Raw genomic sequence first — 17,830 nt, 5'->3', positions numbered from 1 at the left:
ATAGGGCTAAGGCCAAAATTTTTGAGAAAGTGTTTAGGTCAGATATTGAATCAACCATAGTTGGGTTGAAACTGCAGACTTATGCCGAGGTGGTCCCAAGTGGCTAAGTCTATTGAAGACCGGCATAGAGATAATTTCTCAGCCCAGAAGGGAATAGGAAAGAGGCTAATGGGGTCTATTGATTCTAGGGGAGGTAGTAAACCCTTCCGAGTGCCTTATATCAACCTAAATTCAGTAAGTTCAGAAAGCCTGAAGCTAGTAAGACTTCCCAGTCCTCCTAATCTAGTGTTGTATCTCAGTCTATGGGATCGAGCCTGAGGTGCTTTCATTATGATCAGTCGGGCCATATGGCGAGGACATACCACCACCAGAGGCTAAGTGATGCACCATACACTATGCCAACTAGGACCCAACAGACATATGCGGCACCTAGACCAGGCCAGCCCCCACAGGGCCAAAGACTATAGGGCAGAGTATTTGCTATGACTATAGAAGATGCTGAGGTTACACCCGGTGTAGTGGCAGGTACATTATTGATATCATTATTGCCTACACATGTGTTATTTGACTTAGGAGTCTTGCATTCATTTGTTTCACTGGCATTTACAAAGACGGGAATTCCGCCCAAGGGATTGACTCAATGTTTGTCAATGAGTACCCCTACAGGGAGTGTAGTCGGTTTGAACTATGTATATGAGCCTTGTCCAGTGAACATAGGTGAACATGAGTTGAATGCTCACTTGATCAAGTTGGATATGATCAACTTCGATGTGATTTTAGGAATGGACTGGTTGTCCGCATACAGAGCCAGTGTGCTATGTGTAGAAAAGATTATCATTTTCTAACCTTGTGATGATGATGAGTTTGTGTTCCAAGGGGATAAGCCCAAGAAACCCAAGAAGGTTATTATATTTGCACTCCAGATGAAGAAGTTGCTTAATAAGGGGTGCCAAGGCTACTTAGCATCTGTGATAGATACTGAGATAGAGATTAGGCCATTAACCGAGCTCGATGTATGAGGGAGTTTTTCGATGTATTTTCAAATGACTTAACAAGTTTGCCCCTGGGTAGAGAGACAGAGTTTGCTATAGACCTACTACCCGGTTCGGCACCAGTGTCAAAAGCTCCTTACCACATGGACCCCACAGAGTCGAAGGAATTGCAGGTGCAACTTCAGGATATTTTGAAGAAGGGATTCATTAGACCTAGTGTGTCTCCATGGGGAGCACAGGTGTTGTTCGTCAAGATGAAAGACGGAAGTATGAGATTGTGTATTGATTACCGGGAGCTTGACAAGCTAACTATCAAGAACCAGTATCCTTTGCCAAGGATAGATGATTTATTTGATCAGTTGCAGGGTGCCAAGGTATTTTCAAAGATTGAACTTAGATCGGGCTACCACCAGCTCAGGATCAAGGATAGTGATGTCAGCAAGACCGCCTTCAGATCAAGGTATGGACATTATGAGTTCTTGGTGATGTCCTATAGGTTAACCAATGCACCGGTTGCATTTATGGACTTGATGAATTGGGTATTCTAGGATGTCTTAGACAAGTTTGTGATTGTATTCATTGATGACATCTTGGTTTGCTCCAAGAGTGCAGAGGAACATGGTATTCACCTGACGTTAGTATTGCAATGCCTGAGAGAGAAGCAACTCTATGCCAAATTCAGTAAATGCGAGTTTTGGTTGTCACAGGTGGCATAACTAGGCCACATTGTTTCAAACAAGGGTATAGAGGTTGACCCAGGCAAGGTGAAGGTAGTTCTAGAATGGGAGACTCCTAAGAGTGTAGCAGACATACGTAGTTTTCTGGGATTGGCTGGATACTACAGGAGGTTTATCGAGAACTCCCGCATTGTTACCCCGATGACCCAACTCACATGGAAGGGTGTAAAATTTGAGTGGTCCGATGCTTGTGAAAAGAGTTTCAAAGAGCCAAGGCAAAGGTTGGTATCAGCTCCAGTTTTGACTATTTCGACCAGTACAGGTGGTATGGTTGTGTATAGTGATGCCTTCAAGCTGAGATTGGGTTGTGTATTGATGCAGCACAGGAAAGTCATTGCTTATGCATCCCGCCAGTTGAAAGATTATGAGAACTACCCCACCCATGATTTGGAGTTGGGAGTTGTGATTTTTGCACTGAAAATCTGGAGACACTACCTGTATGGTGAGAAGAGTGAGATCTTCAGTGGCCATAGGGGCCTCAAGTACTCTTCACCCAAAAGGAGCTCAACATGAGACAGAGGCATTGGTTGGAGTTAATGAAGGACTATGACTATACTATCTACTATCACCCAGGAAAGGCCAATGTGGTAGCTGATGCCCTTAGTCAAAAATCCCAATCAGCATCACTGACGACCAATGAGCATCTCATAGAGGAGGCTAGGAAGCTAGACTCGGAGCTATTAGTAGAAGTTGTCACCTTGTCACTATCGGCATTGGTGGTACAACCTAGTCTGGTGGATAGGATCACTGCAGCTCAGGGTAATGATACAAAGTTGTAGAAGCTGATAACAGAATGCCAGGAAGGAACCCAAACAAACCCAGATATCTCTATAATTAAAAACAGGATTCTCAAGTTCAATGGGAGGTTATGTGAGCCTAGTGGTGGTGATTTGAGAGATACAGTTTTGAGAGAGGCACACAGCTCTCCATACTCCATTCACCCTGCAGCACTAAAATGTGTAAGGACCTTAAAGGCTCCTACTGGTGGAAAGGAATGAAGAATGATATGGCCACACATGTCTCTAGATGCCTTACGTGCCAGCAAGTCAAGGCTAAAAGACAAAGGCCCCATGGTTTATTACAGTCCCCTCCTATTCTGAAGTGGAAATCGGAGAATATTACTATGAACTTCGTCACAAACTTACCCTGCACACAGAAGGGCACGGATGCCATTTGGGTAGTTGTGGACCGCTTGACCAAGGCAGCTCACTTTATCCCAATCATGATCACATTTTCTATGGACAAGTTGGCCAAGTTATATGTTGATTACATCATCAGATTGCATGGTGTACCAGTTTAGTATCATCTCTGATTGAGATCCCAAGTTCACTTCTAAGTTCTGAACATGTGTACAGAAAGCTATGGGCACACAGTTGAATTTCAGCATAGCTTTTTATCCATAGACCGATGGTCAGTCAAAAAGGACTATCCAACCATTGGAGGACCTGGTTTTGAAGACCCTAAGTTTTCAAACCATGTCTATAAACTATCCATAGCCCCTAGAGCTTGGTATGAGAGATTAAGTACTTTCTTGATAGAAAGTAGCTTCTCAGGGGGGAGGTTTGACACAACCCTGTTCGTGAAGAACTTGAAGAATGACATACTCATTGTTCAAATCTATGTAGACGATATCATCTTTAGCTCAACCAACGAGAAAATGTGTACCGATTTCAGTAGCAAGATGAGCAATGAATTTGAAATGAGTATGATGGGAGAGTTAAATTTCTTCCTTGGACTTCAAATAAAACAAACTGATAATAGAATTTTCATAAACCAAAGCAAGTACACCAAGGAGCTGCTAAAGAAATTTGACATTAACAGCCATAAATCTTCAGACACTCCGATGAGCTCATCCTTAAAACTAACCAAGGATGAGGATGGCACTTCTGAGGATGTAACTAGATATAGAGGCATGATTGGGAGCCTTCTACATCTAACGGCAAGTAAACCTGATATCATGTACAGTGTATGCGCATATGCTCAGTTTCAAGCTGATCCTAAGAAATCTCACCTCACAGCTGTAAAAAGAATTTTTAAATATTTGAAAATCATATGTGATGTTGGGTTATGGTACCCCAAAAACCAACCCCTTGACTTGGTCAGCTTTTCAGATGCTGACTTCGCAGGCTGCCATATCAACAAAAAAAGTACCAGTGGTACCTGTCACTTTCTCGGCTCTTACCTTGTATCTTGGTTTAGCAAGAAATAAAACTCCATTGCTTTATCTACCACCGAAGCCGAATATGTTGCAGCTAGTATATGTTGTGCCCAAATCCTTTGGATGAAGCAAACTCTCCAAGATCTTGGAGTGAGTTTTGAATTTTGCCCAATCATGTGCGATAACACCAGTGCCATAAACTTGAGTAAAAATCCCATTTTACACTCAAGGGCAAAGCACAATGATATTCGACACCACTTTCTACGAGACACCATTCAAAATAGCGATGTTTCTCTAGAATATATTGAAACCGAGAAACAACTCACAGATATATTCACTAAACCACTAGGTGAAGAGCGTTTTAGCTTCCTAAGGAAGGAGCTTGGCATTTGTAACCCATTTGGTTGAATGAATCAACATTCCTTCATGCTTATTTATTCCAAAAGCCCAGACTTGAAAAACCCTTTCAAAATTCACAATTTTTTAGGTTTTCAGGCAATTTTGGAGTCTTTTGGTCGACCGTCTCAAATCCTCCGGTCGATCGCCTTTGATTGAAAGGATTACAGGTCGACCTCCTCTAATCCTCCGATTGACCACCTCTGACCAAAAGGATTACCGGTCAACCTCCACAATCTACTGGTCGACCGGCGCCGCTAAAAAAATCGACTCTAAACTCCTTTAAAATCGATTTTTTTTAACCACTGTGTCTCATTTTAAAAACCTCTTTTGGCCTAAAACCCTATTTCGACTATTCCTCTCCCAAAACCCTATCTTAGAACCCATTTCTAACATAGATCTCTCAAGATCCTCTCCCTTCCCTCTCAAAAACCCTGGCATCTCTTCTCTTCTTTCGCCCTTCATCATCATGGACTCTCACCATCCCCACAAAGCAAGAAAACGGTAGCTCAGAAGGTAAAAAAGGAAGGCCTTTGACAAAGATATCTATGGTTCTCCTCCTCCATTGCTCAAGAATCATGAGATCTCTACATCTCTCAACACATAGAGCAAGGTAGAACCATCAATTCTGACTCTTTGTCCAGGTATGACATCAAAGACCTATTTGATGCTTTGGGATGGGGCAACATTCTCAAACTAGAGTTCAATTGTTATCCCCACCTTGTCACAATGTTCTTTTGCAACCTTACTTTCTCTGGTGAAGGTGACAACCTTCTAGTCCATTCCTATGTTAAGGGAGTTCCTATAGATATAGACATTCTGATATTAGGAGAAATCCTAGACATCTCTGTGGTAGGGGAACTCAAATACTACCAACCCGAGACCTATATAGAACAATTCATGGATGTTGACTGTGTGTACTCTAGCATAATGAAGGAATATGCTAATACTCACAAGATTAAGGCTAAAGAACTCACCGATATAGGGAGGATTGTAAATCTCATCATCTCCTACAACATCCTCCCAAAGAGTGGTCATAGAGATGAAGTGTCCCCATTTCATGCTTATCTCACCTACTGTGTTTGTAAGAATGTGAGCATCAACCTTCCTTACATTCTGCTCAAAACCATGATTATCCATGGTGATAGACTTCAAAAGGAAAATCTTCCCTATGGAAGGATGATTTGCCAAATCCTGGACCACTTTCATGTGGATTTTTCTGGTGAATCATTTGAAACTTTTCCTCAAGAGATCAATCTTTCCACTATTCGCAAGATGCACCTTCTTCCCAAGCAGACCACTGGCTCCAAAAAGACTGATGCAGGACCCAGCCAGCCACAGCAACAAGGAAGTGATGATACGTCAGCCTATGAGACCGTTGTTGATCTTTAGAAGATTGGGAACATCATCCTTGCCCAATTGGTGAAGATGGAAAGAAAGCAGAATGAGATTCTCAAACTCCTACGCAAAGACAAGGAAGATGAAGATGACGGAGAAGAAGAAGAAGAAGAGGACACATAGGACGAGGATGCAGAGGATTAGGATTTTTATATAATCTTACTAAACTCTTACCCTGTTTTTATCTTGTGGAACTTAGTATTTGTTTTAGTCTCTTATGTTGCTTTTTGAAATACTCTGAGATACAAAGCTGAACCTATGATAATTTTCTGTGTTATGTTAGTTTAATTTTTTTTGGCATTTACTCAGGGGGAGCATTTTAATAACTTGTGTAGTTTTGATTTTCTTTTTGCTGTTGACCAAAGGGGGAGAAACATCTATAAACATCTATCTTTATAGTATCTATCACTGAATTAAAGTATCTATCTTTGTTGAAATGACAAGTATCTGTCACTGAATTAAAATATCTTATTGAACTTTGCACTGTGCTACTATCATTTCTTGTATTTGGTTATATTGCCTATGTTTGTTTGTCATCACCAAAAAGGGGGAGATTGTTGGGAAACATGTCCACACTCCTTGCTATGTATTGGTGTTAACAAACAAACATACGTCTTTAACTTGGTTTGATAAAATGTGATTAGCTTGAAGAAAGTGTAATTAGTTTGAAGAAACACTTAGAAGGTCGAATCAAGACATCAAGGTGAACAATCTAGATGACTAAGCCACAGAGAGTGATCCCATTCAACTCATTGTTAAAGAGAATATGTCCATCCCTCCATAGTTAGAAGATTCTCATTCCCTCATGCCTGATGAAGAGAATATGTCCATGGAGCTAGAGATGATAGATGATCTTGCATCCACATAGGTAGTAGCACCTTTTCCAGTTGACATAGTTGGAGCACTAGAACCTTTAAGGAAATACATCAAGACACACATGTCCACCATTCATCCAGATTATATGACTTATCTAAATAAGTGTGAGTATGACATCGGTCAAGTGGACGATCCTATCACTTTCCTACATGCCATGAATCACTACAATTTAGACAAATAGGTGGAGGCAATGAAAGAGGAATTAGTGTCCATCAACAATAATGGGGTTTAAGAATTGGTGGAGATTCCACAAGGATGTAAGACAGTTGCATCCAAATAGGAATTTAAGACCAAGTATAATTCTCAAGGAAGGGTTGAATGCTACAAGGCTAGGTTGGTAGCAAAAGGCTTTTACATAGAGACGGTACAAACTACACAGAGACCTTCTCCCCAGTTTCTTCAAAGGATTCTTTGAGGATCTCATTATGGCTATTGTTGCCCATTTTGATCTTAAGCTACACCAAATGGATGTGAAGACAACTTTTCTAAATGGAGACATTATATAGCAGGCTTATATACGTCAACCAGGTAGGAAAGAAGCATCTGATTTAAAAACTAAAGAAGTCCACTTTATGGTCTAAAACAATCCTCAAGGCAGTGGTAGCTAAAGTTTAACCAGGTGGTGACATCCTTTTGATTTACTGAGAACCACATAGATCAATGCATATACATTAAGGTCAGTGGGAGTAGATCCATTTTCTTGGTGCTATATATTGATAATATTTGTTAGCCTATAATGACATACCCTACTTTTTAAGACCAAATGGTTCTTGTTTGAAACTTTGAGATGAATGATATGGGTGTGGCTAGTTATGTTCTTGGGATAGGGATCAGTCGTGATAGAAGACGAGGACTTCTCAAATTTTCTTAATATGCTACATTGACAGAGTCCTAAAGAGGTTCAACATGTCTCAGTGCTCAGGTGGAGATGCACCCATTAGCAAGGGAGACAAGTTGAACAAGTAGCAATGCCCAAACATTGACATAGAGAAGAGCTTGATGGAGGACAAATCCTACACTTCAGTAGTAGTGAGTCTCATGTATACTCATGTATGCACTTGTCTTGATATTGCTTTTGCTATTAGTATGCATTGGAGGTTTCAATCAGATGCTAGTATAGCTCACTGGATAGTAGCCAAGAAGGTGATGAGGTATCTGCAAAGAACAAAGGGACTTCAAGCTGGTCTACAATGGTGGTGACAGTGTATTCTAACTCTGATTTCAGTGGTTGGAGAATGATAGAAGTCCCACCTCTGCTTATATCTTCTTGATGGGTGGTGGAGCTATCTCGCGGAGGGGCTCTAAGTAGACCATCCTGGTCTCTATGAAGCAACCAAATAGGTTGTATGGTTGAGGAACTTCATTTTTGAGCTAAAGGTTGTAGACTCTATTTATCAATCCATGAGGTTGTGGTGTGGTAACAACTCTGCAATGATTTTCTCCAAGAACAATAAGAAGTCTAGCAACTCAAAGCACAGTGGCATCAAATACCTACTTGTCAGAGAGAAGGTTAGTAATGAGGAGATCGATGTTCAGCACATTACTACTGAGAAAATGGTGGGGGATTCGCTCACCGAAGATTTTTCTATGGGAACCTTCAAGGCTCATGTATCTAATAGTGTATACTATGATCTTTTGATATGTGGGAGTTTTATTCTCTAGCTAAATGGGAGCACATTTATTTACTTATTTACAGACTATGAGTATTTTTTTTAATACAATGACTTTCTTCCATTTTCGTCATTATGTTGTTATGTGGTTATTATTTATATGTTTATAAATGGGAGCACATTTATTTACTTATTTACAAACTATAATATTTTTTAATATAATGACTTTCTTCCATTTTCGACGTTGTGTTTTTGTGTGGTTATTATTTATATGTTTATAACCTTTTTATTTTGACATATCATGGTAAAGGGCGGTATTCAACAAAAATTATGATTTATGGTGGTATTTAACCTAAATCTAAAGAAGTGGTGGTTTACCAAAGGCGGTTTGTTAAGGTAAAGGTATTAACCTCATGTTATAGCTATTTGCTAAGGTACTGGTTAATATCAAAGTTTCTACCTAGAGGTAATTTAAGGTAGGATGATTATGATCAGGAAAATGGTCTTTAAAAAAATACATTTATGTGATCACATGTGTATAACACAATTTCATTATCTTTATCTCAGGTGATTTGAATAATGATTTCTTGTGTTTGTGATAGTATGTAGACGCACGCCATATATTAAGGGGTGTATTATGCTATTGTTCAACATGAGAAGAAAGTTATTTGAATCAAAGTTTAAAGTGGCGGGGGTGTTTAGCTATGGTATACATGGCCAGAATCCAAATGGAAAGATACTATATTAATATTGTCCAAGTGGGAGAATGTTGGGTTTTGGGCTATATTAATATAGGTGCTTCATATGGGCCAGTAGAGGTTTGACCCACTTAAAGGGATGTGCCCAGCCTAACCATTATGGGAGTGGTTAGGGATGGGTAAACTATTATACATAGTCTCCATGGTCCCTACATTTACCACTATGTGAGAACACAATCCACTCTCAGAGTTGTAGTGAGGATCCAAGTGGGAGACTGTAGAAGACCCTAGAGGACCGGATATTGTTAGTGGAACCAATCTTTGAGTGCGAGGAACATAGTGATCAGAGAGCAGTGGAGGCTTTCCAAACTACACACAGGTATGGTTCTAGTCCCTAAACGAGTCCCTAAATGGCTCATGTTCTTTCTGTGATAGCTACCTAAGGTTTATGTGTATTCTAATCAGAGTGAGGGGACGATCTTCCAGACGAAACTCCCCAACAAGAACATCCCTACCTTCAAGACGGTCCCATCAAGCACAAGAACAATCTTGTCTATGCCCAACATCGAGAAAAGAGGATCTAAAGAAATATTTACCTTTGAGAACTTGGACCCATAATGCTTTCTTATTATGCAAAACACCAACCTTGCTTTGCTAATAGTACATGTTAAAATTAACAATCCAATTCAAGAAAACCTAACCCATCAAATTTCTTACCCAAGCATAAAATATTCCATTTCGCCAATAAACCTTTCTATCCTTGCAATCCTAGCATCAAAAATGACAAATAAGCTTGTTTAAATCAGAAATATTTGCTCGAAGGAATTAGAAACATAGACATAGAGGAAAAAGGGATACTAGTAGCAGCGGTCCAACCTTCAGCTCATTTTGTGAATGAGAACCCTAATATCATGAAGAATCATTACGACAACCAATCAGCTGTTTGAAAAATAATTTAACTGGGAAAAGCTTTTTACTTTTTTCTTTTTTTTTGGTTTTGGGGGTGGTGGGGGGAGGGAGACACGGCACATGTGATTAGTCATGTGATGCTAGACTTCGTATGCCAGTACTGCAGTTTGCGAAATGCACCTCAAAGTGGGTGTACCTTAGAAGGTCAAAATTTGTGGCTCAAAATCTTCCACGGACTCTGACGTAATCATGCACAGCGCCGGATGGATGCTACCTTGATTGGCTGCTTATTAAGATAGTTATATTTACTCGGATCATTGGTTAATTTCGAAAACTCACCCACACTCTTGTTTGGGAAACTAAAAAGGAATTTGTTCTGGTCGCTTCCAGGAGAAGGAAATCAATAGAGGATTGACAGTCCAAATCTATGAGACTTTGTTGGGTTGAACCTAACACAGAGCTTGTGATTTATAGTTTGAGCTTCCAAATTAAGTTACGTTTGCGTGGTCCATGTTTGCTTTTCTTTTGAGTGGTTCAGAGAAGCTAAAACGTGGAGACAATGCATTAGGCACAAGTCACCTTTGCATCTCAGTCATTGTGCATGCTTAGAATATCTTGGTTAGGCCGGTGTACGTTAGTTACTTGCATGCTGATCATTTCAGCTGTGATAGTCTCTCTCACACTATAAAATTGTACTTCTGAGTGCTGTGTATATGCCTGTGTCGAACCTTGATACGATGGAGGTGCCTAGAGACGTTTCAGACAGGAAGAAAGTTTGGAGATCATATACCATAATGAAGTATAGGGGGCTGTGGACTGATGAAGAGAGTGAGAAATTGGTGGAAGCTCTCCAACTGTGAGTTTAAATGCTTCTTGATTCTCCAAGTTTTTCTCACTTAATATCTTCTTTATTGTCTCATCAATCCACAAGTTAGGTAGTTAACAAAGACCGCATTTAGATCCTCTCCTCACGTGGTGATCTCATCATAGGGGATCCCACTATTCATGGGATGTCATACCACGTTTTCAGTAGTACTTTATTAGCTCTAACTTGTGAATCAGATATCTCTTGGACACTATAATACCGTGCAAAAAGGGTATATTCTCTCTCCATTCTAAAATGTAGTATAGATCTTCTCTTCACTTGCGACCTCCTCACATAGGATCCTATCATCCATAGGATATCAAACCACCATTCAGTAGTACTTAATAGTACATTAATTATTTTGACTTCTGATCTGGATATCTCTTAAACAATAGATCCTTTGTATAAGGGAAACTCCTCTCCCCATATTGGGATGGAATATGAATCCTCTCCCCATGTGGTGATCCATCCATTGAATGTAAGACCACGAGTCAATAGTACGTAATTACTCTGATGAGTACTAAATTTTTTTTTTTTTTCAAATATCCAGTGTTGAGAAGAAGGATATACATACTATATATATATATATAGATATTACACAGAGGTGGGACGAAAAGTCACGAAATGGAGAGTCGACCACGAGTTCTTACGCCATAGGCAGTCACCACTCAGTTTTTTTTTTTTTTCTTCCCTTTCATTCCCCAAGCTTTCTTTGCTTAAGTGAGGGCAGTAACTTTGATTTACTCATGTGGGAGTACGGAAGTCCGTGCAGTGGGCCCACATCATGACAGGGGCCAATCTTAAGTGGATTGAATCCCTTCAATTAATTTTTTTGATGCTGCTGCTCTCTTCATTTTGTTAATTTATCTACTCGTTAATTCAATACTTTGAAAATACTTGACATGATTTTATTATTATTATTATTATTATTATTATTATTATTATTATTATTATTATTATTTTTATACTTACTATTGAAGAGATCTCAATTATCATTTTCTTCTTTTACTATTTTTTGTTGTGTTAATGATTCAGGTTCGATTGTGATTGGAAGAAAATAGAGGATTACATCTGCTCAAAGCTAATAATCAAGGTTCAAGGAAAGCTGTGTTCTTAAATTAATGCTATTATTGTGGGATATTTTACCAGCACTTGGCCTAAAACCTCACTGTTTTAAATGACTATTTGGGCTCAGATCATTCAGATCACTGGCCAACGTCCACAAATTTAATCTGTAGGAAAATTAAACGTCAATGAGTGGGGCTAGCCCTTGACTGGATAATTTGAATCCGCAGTCAGTAGGCCCAAATTATTCAATGCTTGATCTAATTTAAAATTTCAAAATCTTATTATAATTGACTCTTGTAATATAGATGTTAATGGATGGGTGGGTTTGATTGTAATGAGGATTGTTGGTGCAGGAGCGGGGCAAGCGCAAAATGACAAGTCACCACAAGAATCTGATGCTAAGGAAATAAAGACTATGAAACTAATGCCAAGGAAATGAAGACTATGTAATATGCGAAGGCTACTTTCATAATTGAGAGTGTGACTTATAAATTTATAGGTGTATTTAAAATTTGACACCTTCTTTAACTGTCTATTGTTTTATTCTCAATAGTACTTTAAGATAAATGTATAAAAGGATTTTCACAAATAAATTGAAAGTGATATTTCATTATATCATTATCAAAAGGGTGTCATTATTATACACAATTTTTAGTATTCAAATGAAACAACACTATTACCCTCATTGGAAAAAAAAAATTGTCATACTATAAGTGCATAAAAGTAAAGTGGGAAAGGATAGGTACGCTACCGGTATATGGAAAGCTAGCAGATAACACCAGCGGGAGCACATGATGGGGTATCACTGAGGAAGAGAGAGATAGACACAATGAGTGCTAGCATACAGTATACCAGCGGCATACCTAACCTTTTCCCAAAGTTAAAGTTACAAATTATTTTACACCTTGAGAGTCAATAAGGAATCTCTTTAGGGCCCTGTTTATCTGGTGGTGAAAAGTGGAAAAGGTAAAAAATGGGTGGAAGACTTACACCTATTTCCCTATAAACTACCACAAATATGAGTGTTTGGATAAGTGGGGTGGAAAACTTAATAGACAAGTTCCTAATGCAATTATATTGTTGTTTGTTGATGTGGCACTCAACATTTTCACATACCGCTCACTTTCAAAGTCTTGTCAATATTGGACCAATTCATGAAAAAATGATTTTGTGTCTATCTCTCTCTTCCAATTTCCTCTCTCTCTCATATAGAATTCCACTCCACCTCCATTTCTTCTCCCCCACTGTCACACCCGCCCTCACTTAGGTCAAAGTATGTGGCACTGGATTACTAAACTCAGTCAGCCTACTTCTATACGGATCACAGAAGCAATTAACTACCTCACAAAGCCACAAGATCACAAAATGCAATCAGAGTAAGCATATAAAATTCATAACATGATAAGGCTTATGGTGAATTGACTACAATGATAGATACAAATCAGACATGCCCAAATTTTTAACAACCCACAACTAAGTAAATATTACATCGTACATCTCATGTAAAAATAAATCACAATATAAGAGGTAGCATCCATCTGCATCCATAGTGTTTCGCAGATGCAGCCTCACAACCATTGCTGAAATCCTGACCAGCTTCACCTCTGGTTCCACCATCTAAAAAGAAAAATCCACGAGGGGTGAACTGCACTAGCCCAGTGATGGGTAAGCAGGCAAGCACACTAATGAGCACATTTATGTGTGAAATCTTAGATAGTAAAACATGCATTTTTACACACTTAGAGTGGAGCTACCTTAGGTGTTACTCTCTTTTTCATGTTTTGTATTTTAAAGGCCTTAGGGACCAATTCTTATGGTTGAGATTAACAGTTTTCTCTAAGATTTGTTTGATCTGCCTATTAGACACCTCCACTTGACCACTAGTTTGGGGTGATAAGGGGTAGATAACTTATGGATGATCCATACTTTTTCATCAAGGCCTCAAAGGCCAATTACAAAAATTAGTACCCCTATCACTAATTATAGCATGTGGTGTACCAAAGCGGAAAAATATGTTTTCTTTGAGAAACTAGACCACCACTTTGTGGTCATTAGATTTACAAGGTATGACCACTATCCATTTAGAAACATAATCAATGGTCAAAAGTATATACAAATTCCCAAAGGAAAATGGGAATGGTCTCATGAAATCGATGCCCCACACATCAAAGATCTCAACTTCTAAAATAGGGTTGAGGGGCATCATGTTCCTCTCATTGATACAGTCAAAAGATTGGCAGGCGAGATAAGCCTTGAAAAAATCAAAAGCATCTCTAAAAAGAGTGGGTCAATAAAATTCACATTAGAGAACATTTGCAGCAATCTTCTTAGGTCCAAAATGTCCACCACATGCATGATCATGGTAAAAAGATAAAATTGAATGTTGTTCACGATCAGGCACACAAAGTCTGATAATTTGGTCAAGACAAAGTTTGAAAATATAGGGATTGTATCAAATGAAATGCTTGACTTGGGAAATGAATCGATACCTATCTTGGGTGGACCAATGATCCAGAGTCATACCCGAAACTAAGAAATTGATAATGTCAGCAAATCATGGTTCACTAGACACTGCAAGTAACTATTTATTTAGAAAGTTCTCCTTGACTGAAGAATCGATAGTCAAGGAATTGGGAAGTCGGGATAAATGGTTTGCAACTAGGTTTTCAACTCCTTTCTTATCCCTAATTTCTAAATCAAACTCTTACAAAAGTAAAACCCACCTAATGGACGGGCTTTGGAATCCTTCTTCTGAACAAGGTATCTAAGAGCAAAATGATCAATGTACACCACCACATGTGCCCCAACTAAATTAGATCGAAACTTTTCTAGCGTAAACACAACAGTTAAAAATTCTTTTTCAGTGATTGTATAATTGAATTATGTATCATTTATGGTCCTACTAGCATCGTAAATGATAGTGGGTAGCTTATTAAGTCTTTGATCCAAAACCACTACTATGGTAAAATTTGAAGCATCACACATCAGTTCAAAAGGTTTAGTCAAAATAGGTGGTTGAAAAATGGGTGCATTGGTCAACTCCTTCTTAAGGTGCTTGAAGGATTCCAGTCACTCTTTAGAAAACTCAAAAGTTTGACCTTTGGCAAGTGTGCAATGAGAGATCGGACTAACAAACTAAAGTTCTTGATGAACCTTCTGTAAAAACCAGCATGACCCAGAAAAGACCGGACATCCTTAACAAATTGGGGAAGTGATAAATTATCAATTAAATCTACTTTAGCTCTATCTACCTTAATTCCCTCCTTGGATACTACATGGCCTAAAACAATACCAGATTTAACCATAAAATTATATTTCTCCTAATTCAAAATCAAATTCTTAGATATGCACCTTTTCAAAATTGGGGAAAGATGATGAAGACACTCAGAATAGGTATTCTCATGAATTGAAAAGTCATCTATAAATACTTCTAAGAATTTTTTAACCATGTCAGAAAAGATGCTCATTATGCATCGTTGAAACGTAGCAGGGGCATTGCAAAGCCCAAAGGGCATACGCCTGTAAGCAAATGTTTCATACAGGCATGTAAAAGTGGTCTTATGTTGGTCATCTAAAGCAATTAGGATCTAGTTATAGCTGGAATATTCATCAAGAAAATAATAGTATTCATATCCAACTAACCTCTCCAACATCTGATCAATGAATGGCAAAGAGAAGTGGTCCTTCCAGGTTGCCACATTAAGTTTCTTGTGTAGTCTATGCATACTCTTCACCCTTTTTGGATACAGGTTGGAATTAGTTCATTGTTGACATTAAAAACTACAGTAACACCAGACTTTTTGGACACTACATGAACTGGGCTTACCCATTGGCTATCAAAAATAGGATAAATTATTCCATGATCCAAGTACTTTAGGATCTCTGTCTGAATGGCTTCCATCATCACAGGGTTAGCTCTTCTTTGAAGTTTCGCGGATGGTTTGGAATCCTCCATAAGGTGTATATGATGTTGCACAACATAATGGATTATAACCTTGATATCCAGCCATGGTCCAACCTAGGGCTTCCCTATTATCTTTTAACATCTTAAGTAATTCATCTTCCTGTCTAGAAGTCAAATTTGAAGAAATTATTATTGGAAGAGTCTGGTCAGGCCCTAGGAAAGCATTCCTCAAATTAGATGGCAACTCTTTAAGATCAAACTTCGGGGGCTCAACTGTGGAAGGTTTGGGAATGGAATTAGAAAGGGGTCTTAAGGGCTTCACAGGTGTGTGAAGACTCAAGACTTTAGAAAAGAAATTTTCACTATTATCACCCAACTCATCATACATTCATGGAATTCTGAATCAAAATCAATATCAAAGTTGGTAATTAAATCATGAGAAAAATCTAAAAAATCCTCAAGCATATTGATCCCTTCTTCCATATATGGTTGCTTGCCTATCTTAAACATGTTAAACTCAACAGTTTGGTTGCCAAAAGATAACCTTAAAAAACCATTCTGACAATTGATTAATGCATTATTGGTAGTCAGGAATGGTCTTCCTAGACTTATTGGGATCTCATCCTTGGTTGAGAAGGGCTTGGTATCTAACACAATGAAATCAACAGGGAATATAAATTTTTCCACCTTAAATAAGACATCCTCAACCATCCCTTTAGGAATTTTAACAAACCTATCTTTCAACTGAAGAGTAGTTCTAGTGGCTTTCATTCTCTCAATCCTAGTTACTTATACACAATGAAATCAACAGGGAATATAAATTTTCCCACCTTAAATAAGACATCCTCAACCATCCCTTTAGGAATTTTAACAAACCTATCTTCCAACTGAAGAGTAGTTCTATTGGCTTTCATTCTCTCAATCCTAGTTACTTATACACATGGTAAGGCAAAAGATTCACACTTGCGCCAAGGTCAAGTAAAGCTTACTCAATATAGGTGTTGCCTATGACACAAGCTATGGTAGGGCTCCCTGGATCCTTATACTTGGCTGCTATAGGCTGAGTTATTATGAAACTAATGTTACCTATCAAGAATGCATTTTTGAACACACTCCTGATACGTTTGTGAGTATACAAATCTTTCAAGACCTTTGCGTAGGCGGAGATCTGGGATATGGCACCCAAAAGAGGGATATTCACTTCTACATTTTTGAAGACTTCTAAAATTTTATCTGTGAAAGCAGTCTTCTTTTTGTTTACCAAGTGAATAGGAAAGGGGATAGGGGGAACATAAGGACTATTAGAGATTTGCTCTTTTTCAGAAGAATCATTTTTTGTTTCTTCAACCGAATCTTTTGTAATTGCTCTTCATCAGATGAACCTGGAACAAGAGGCACAATTATGTCCTCAACAAAAGGAGAGTTAACAGGAATAATAGATGGGAAAGATTTGGGAACACTCTATTGGTACTCTCAACCACTTAGTTGGAGGGCCCTTGTTGGGTCTTACCTTATACCACATTCAATGATGCATTAGTGGGTTCTTGTGATCTAACAGGCTGATGCCTAAGGCTAGGCTATGGTTGACTGAGCAATGTTCCTTTCTCCCTCTCACATAGAATTGAGACAACTTGGGTGAGTTCTCTGGTAAGATTTTGATGGCTGATCATGAGAAGGGCCATATTTTTTTCAAATCACTTACTCTACTTGCCTCTCCAGTGTTGGTAAACCCAGGGGGTTGCTGATAAGATGATAGGAAACTAGCTTGAGGTCCTACATTTGGCCTAGGAAAAGTATTTGGGGTAAAAGGTTATTGTGCAAAGGGAGACCTTTGGGTCCATGTTGACCTTGATTATGGAAATTGAAAGGCCCTACTTGGTTGCTCTAATTCCAGGAGAAATTTGGGTGATTTCTCCATCTGGATTATAAGTATTACTATATGGATTATCCGGATATAAGGCATTAACACTATTATTGGAAGTGCCCCTAGAAGTGTTGGGGCATTCTTTTATGACATGTCTAGGGGACTGGCACCAAGCACACATCTTAACCAAATTGACTGATGATGGCTCTCTAGGAACAATAATCTCAATCCTTCTGATTAGGCTATCCAGGTGGAGTTCCTTGGCTACTAACCTATCCACAAAATATCCTTTTCCTCCTATGGTTCTTTCATTCTCTTGGGTTGATTATCACTCACGAGTTTTGTCAGCTAAGTC

The 17,830-nt window shown here is 38.8% G+C and overlaps 1 protein-coding gene across 2 annotated transcripts; it reads left to right on the top strand.

Annotated features, from left to right (window-relative positions):
• The first annotated feature begins 10,447 nt into the window (after positions 1 to 10,447).
• LOC122093649 (protein REVEILLE 8-like) lies at positions 10,448 to 12,320 on the top strand. Of its 2 annotated transcripts, none has more exons than XM_042664010.1 (3): positions 10,448 to 10,630; positions 11,675 to 11,739; positions 12,061 to 12,320. In XM_042664010.1, exons 1-3 carry the CDS (start codon positions 10,488 to 10,490, stop codon positions 12,144 to 12,146), a joined length of 294 nt encoding a protein of 97 aa, XP_042519944.1. In that variant the 5' UTR covers positions 10,448 to 10,487; the 3' UTR covers positions 12,147 to 12,320. The 2 variants fall into 2 exon arrangements, with proteins under 2 accessions (XP_042519944.1, XP_042519945.1); XM_042664011.1 differs by having other exon boundaries at positions 10,467 to 10,630; positions 11,675 to 11,732.
• Positions 12,321 to 17,830: the final 5,510 nt, after the last annotated feature.

The sequence above is a fragment of the Macadamia integrifolia genome, chromosome 11, assembly GCF_013358625.1.
Source record: "Macadamia integrifolia cultivar HAES 741 chromosome 11, SCU_Mint_v3, whole genome shotgun sequence".
Classification (NCBI taxonomy): domain Eukaryota; kingdom Viridiplantae; phylum Streptophyta; class Magnoliopsida; order Proteales; family Proteaceae; genus Macadamia; species Macadamia integrifolia.
The sequence above is the reverse complement of the archived record's forward strand: the minus strand, read 5'-3'. Positions and strand labels throughout refer to the sequence as shown.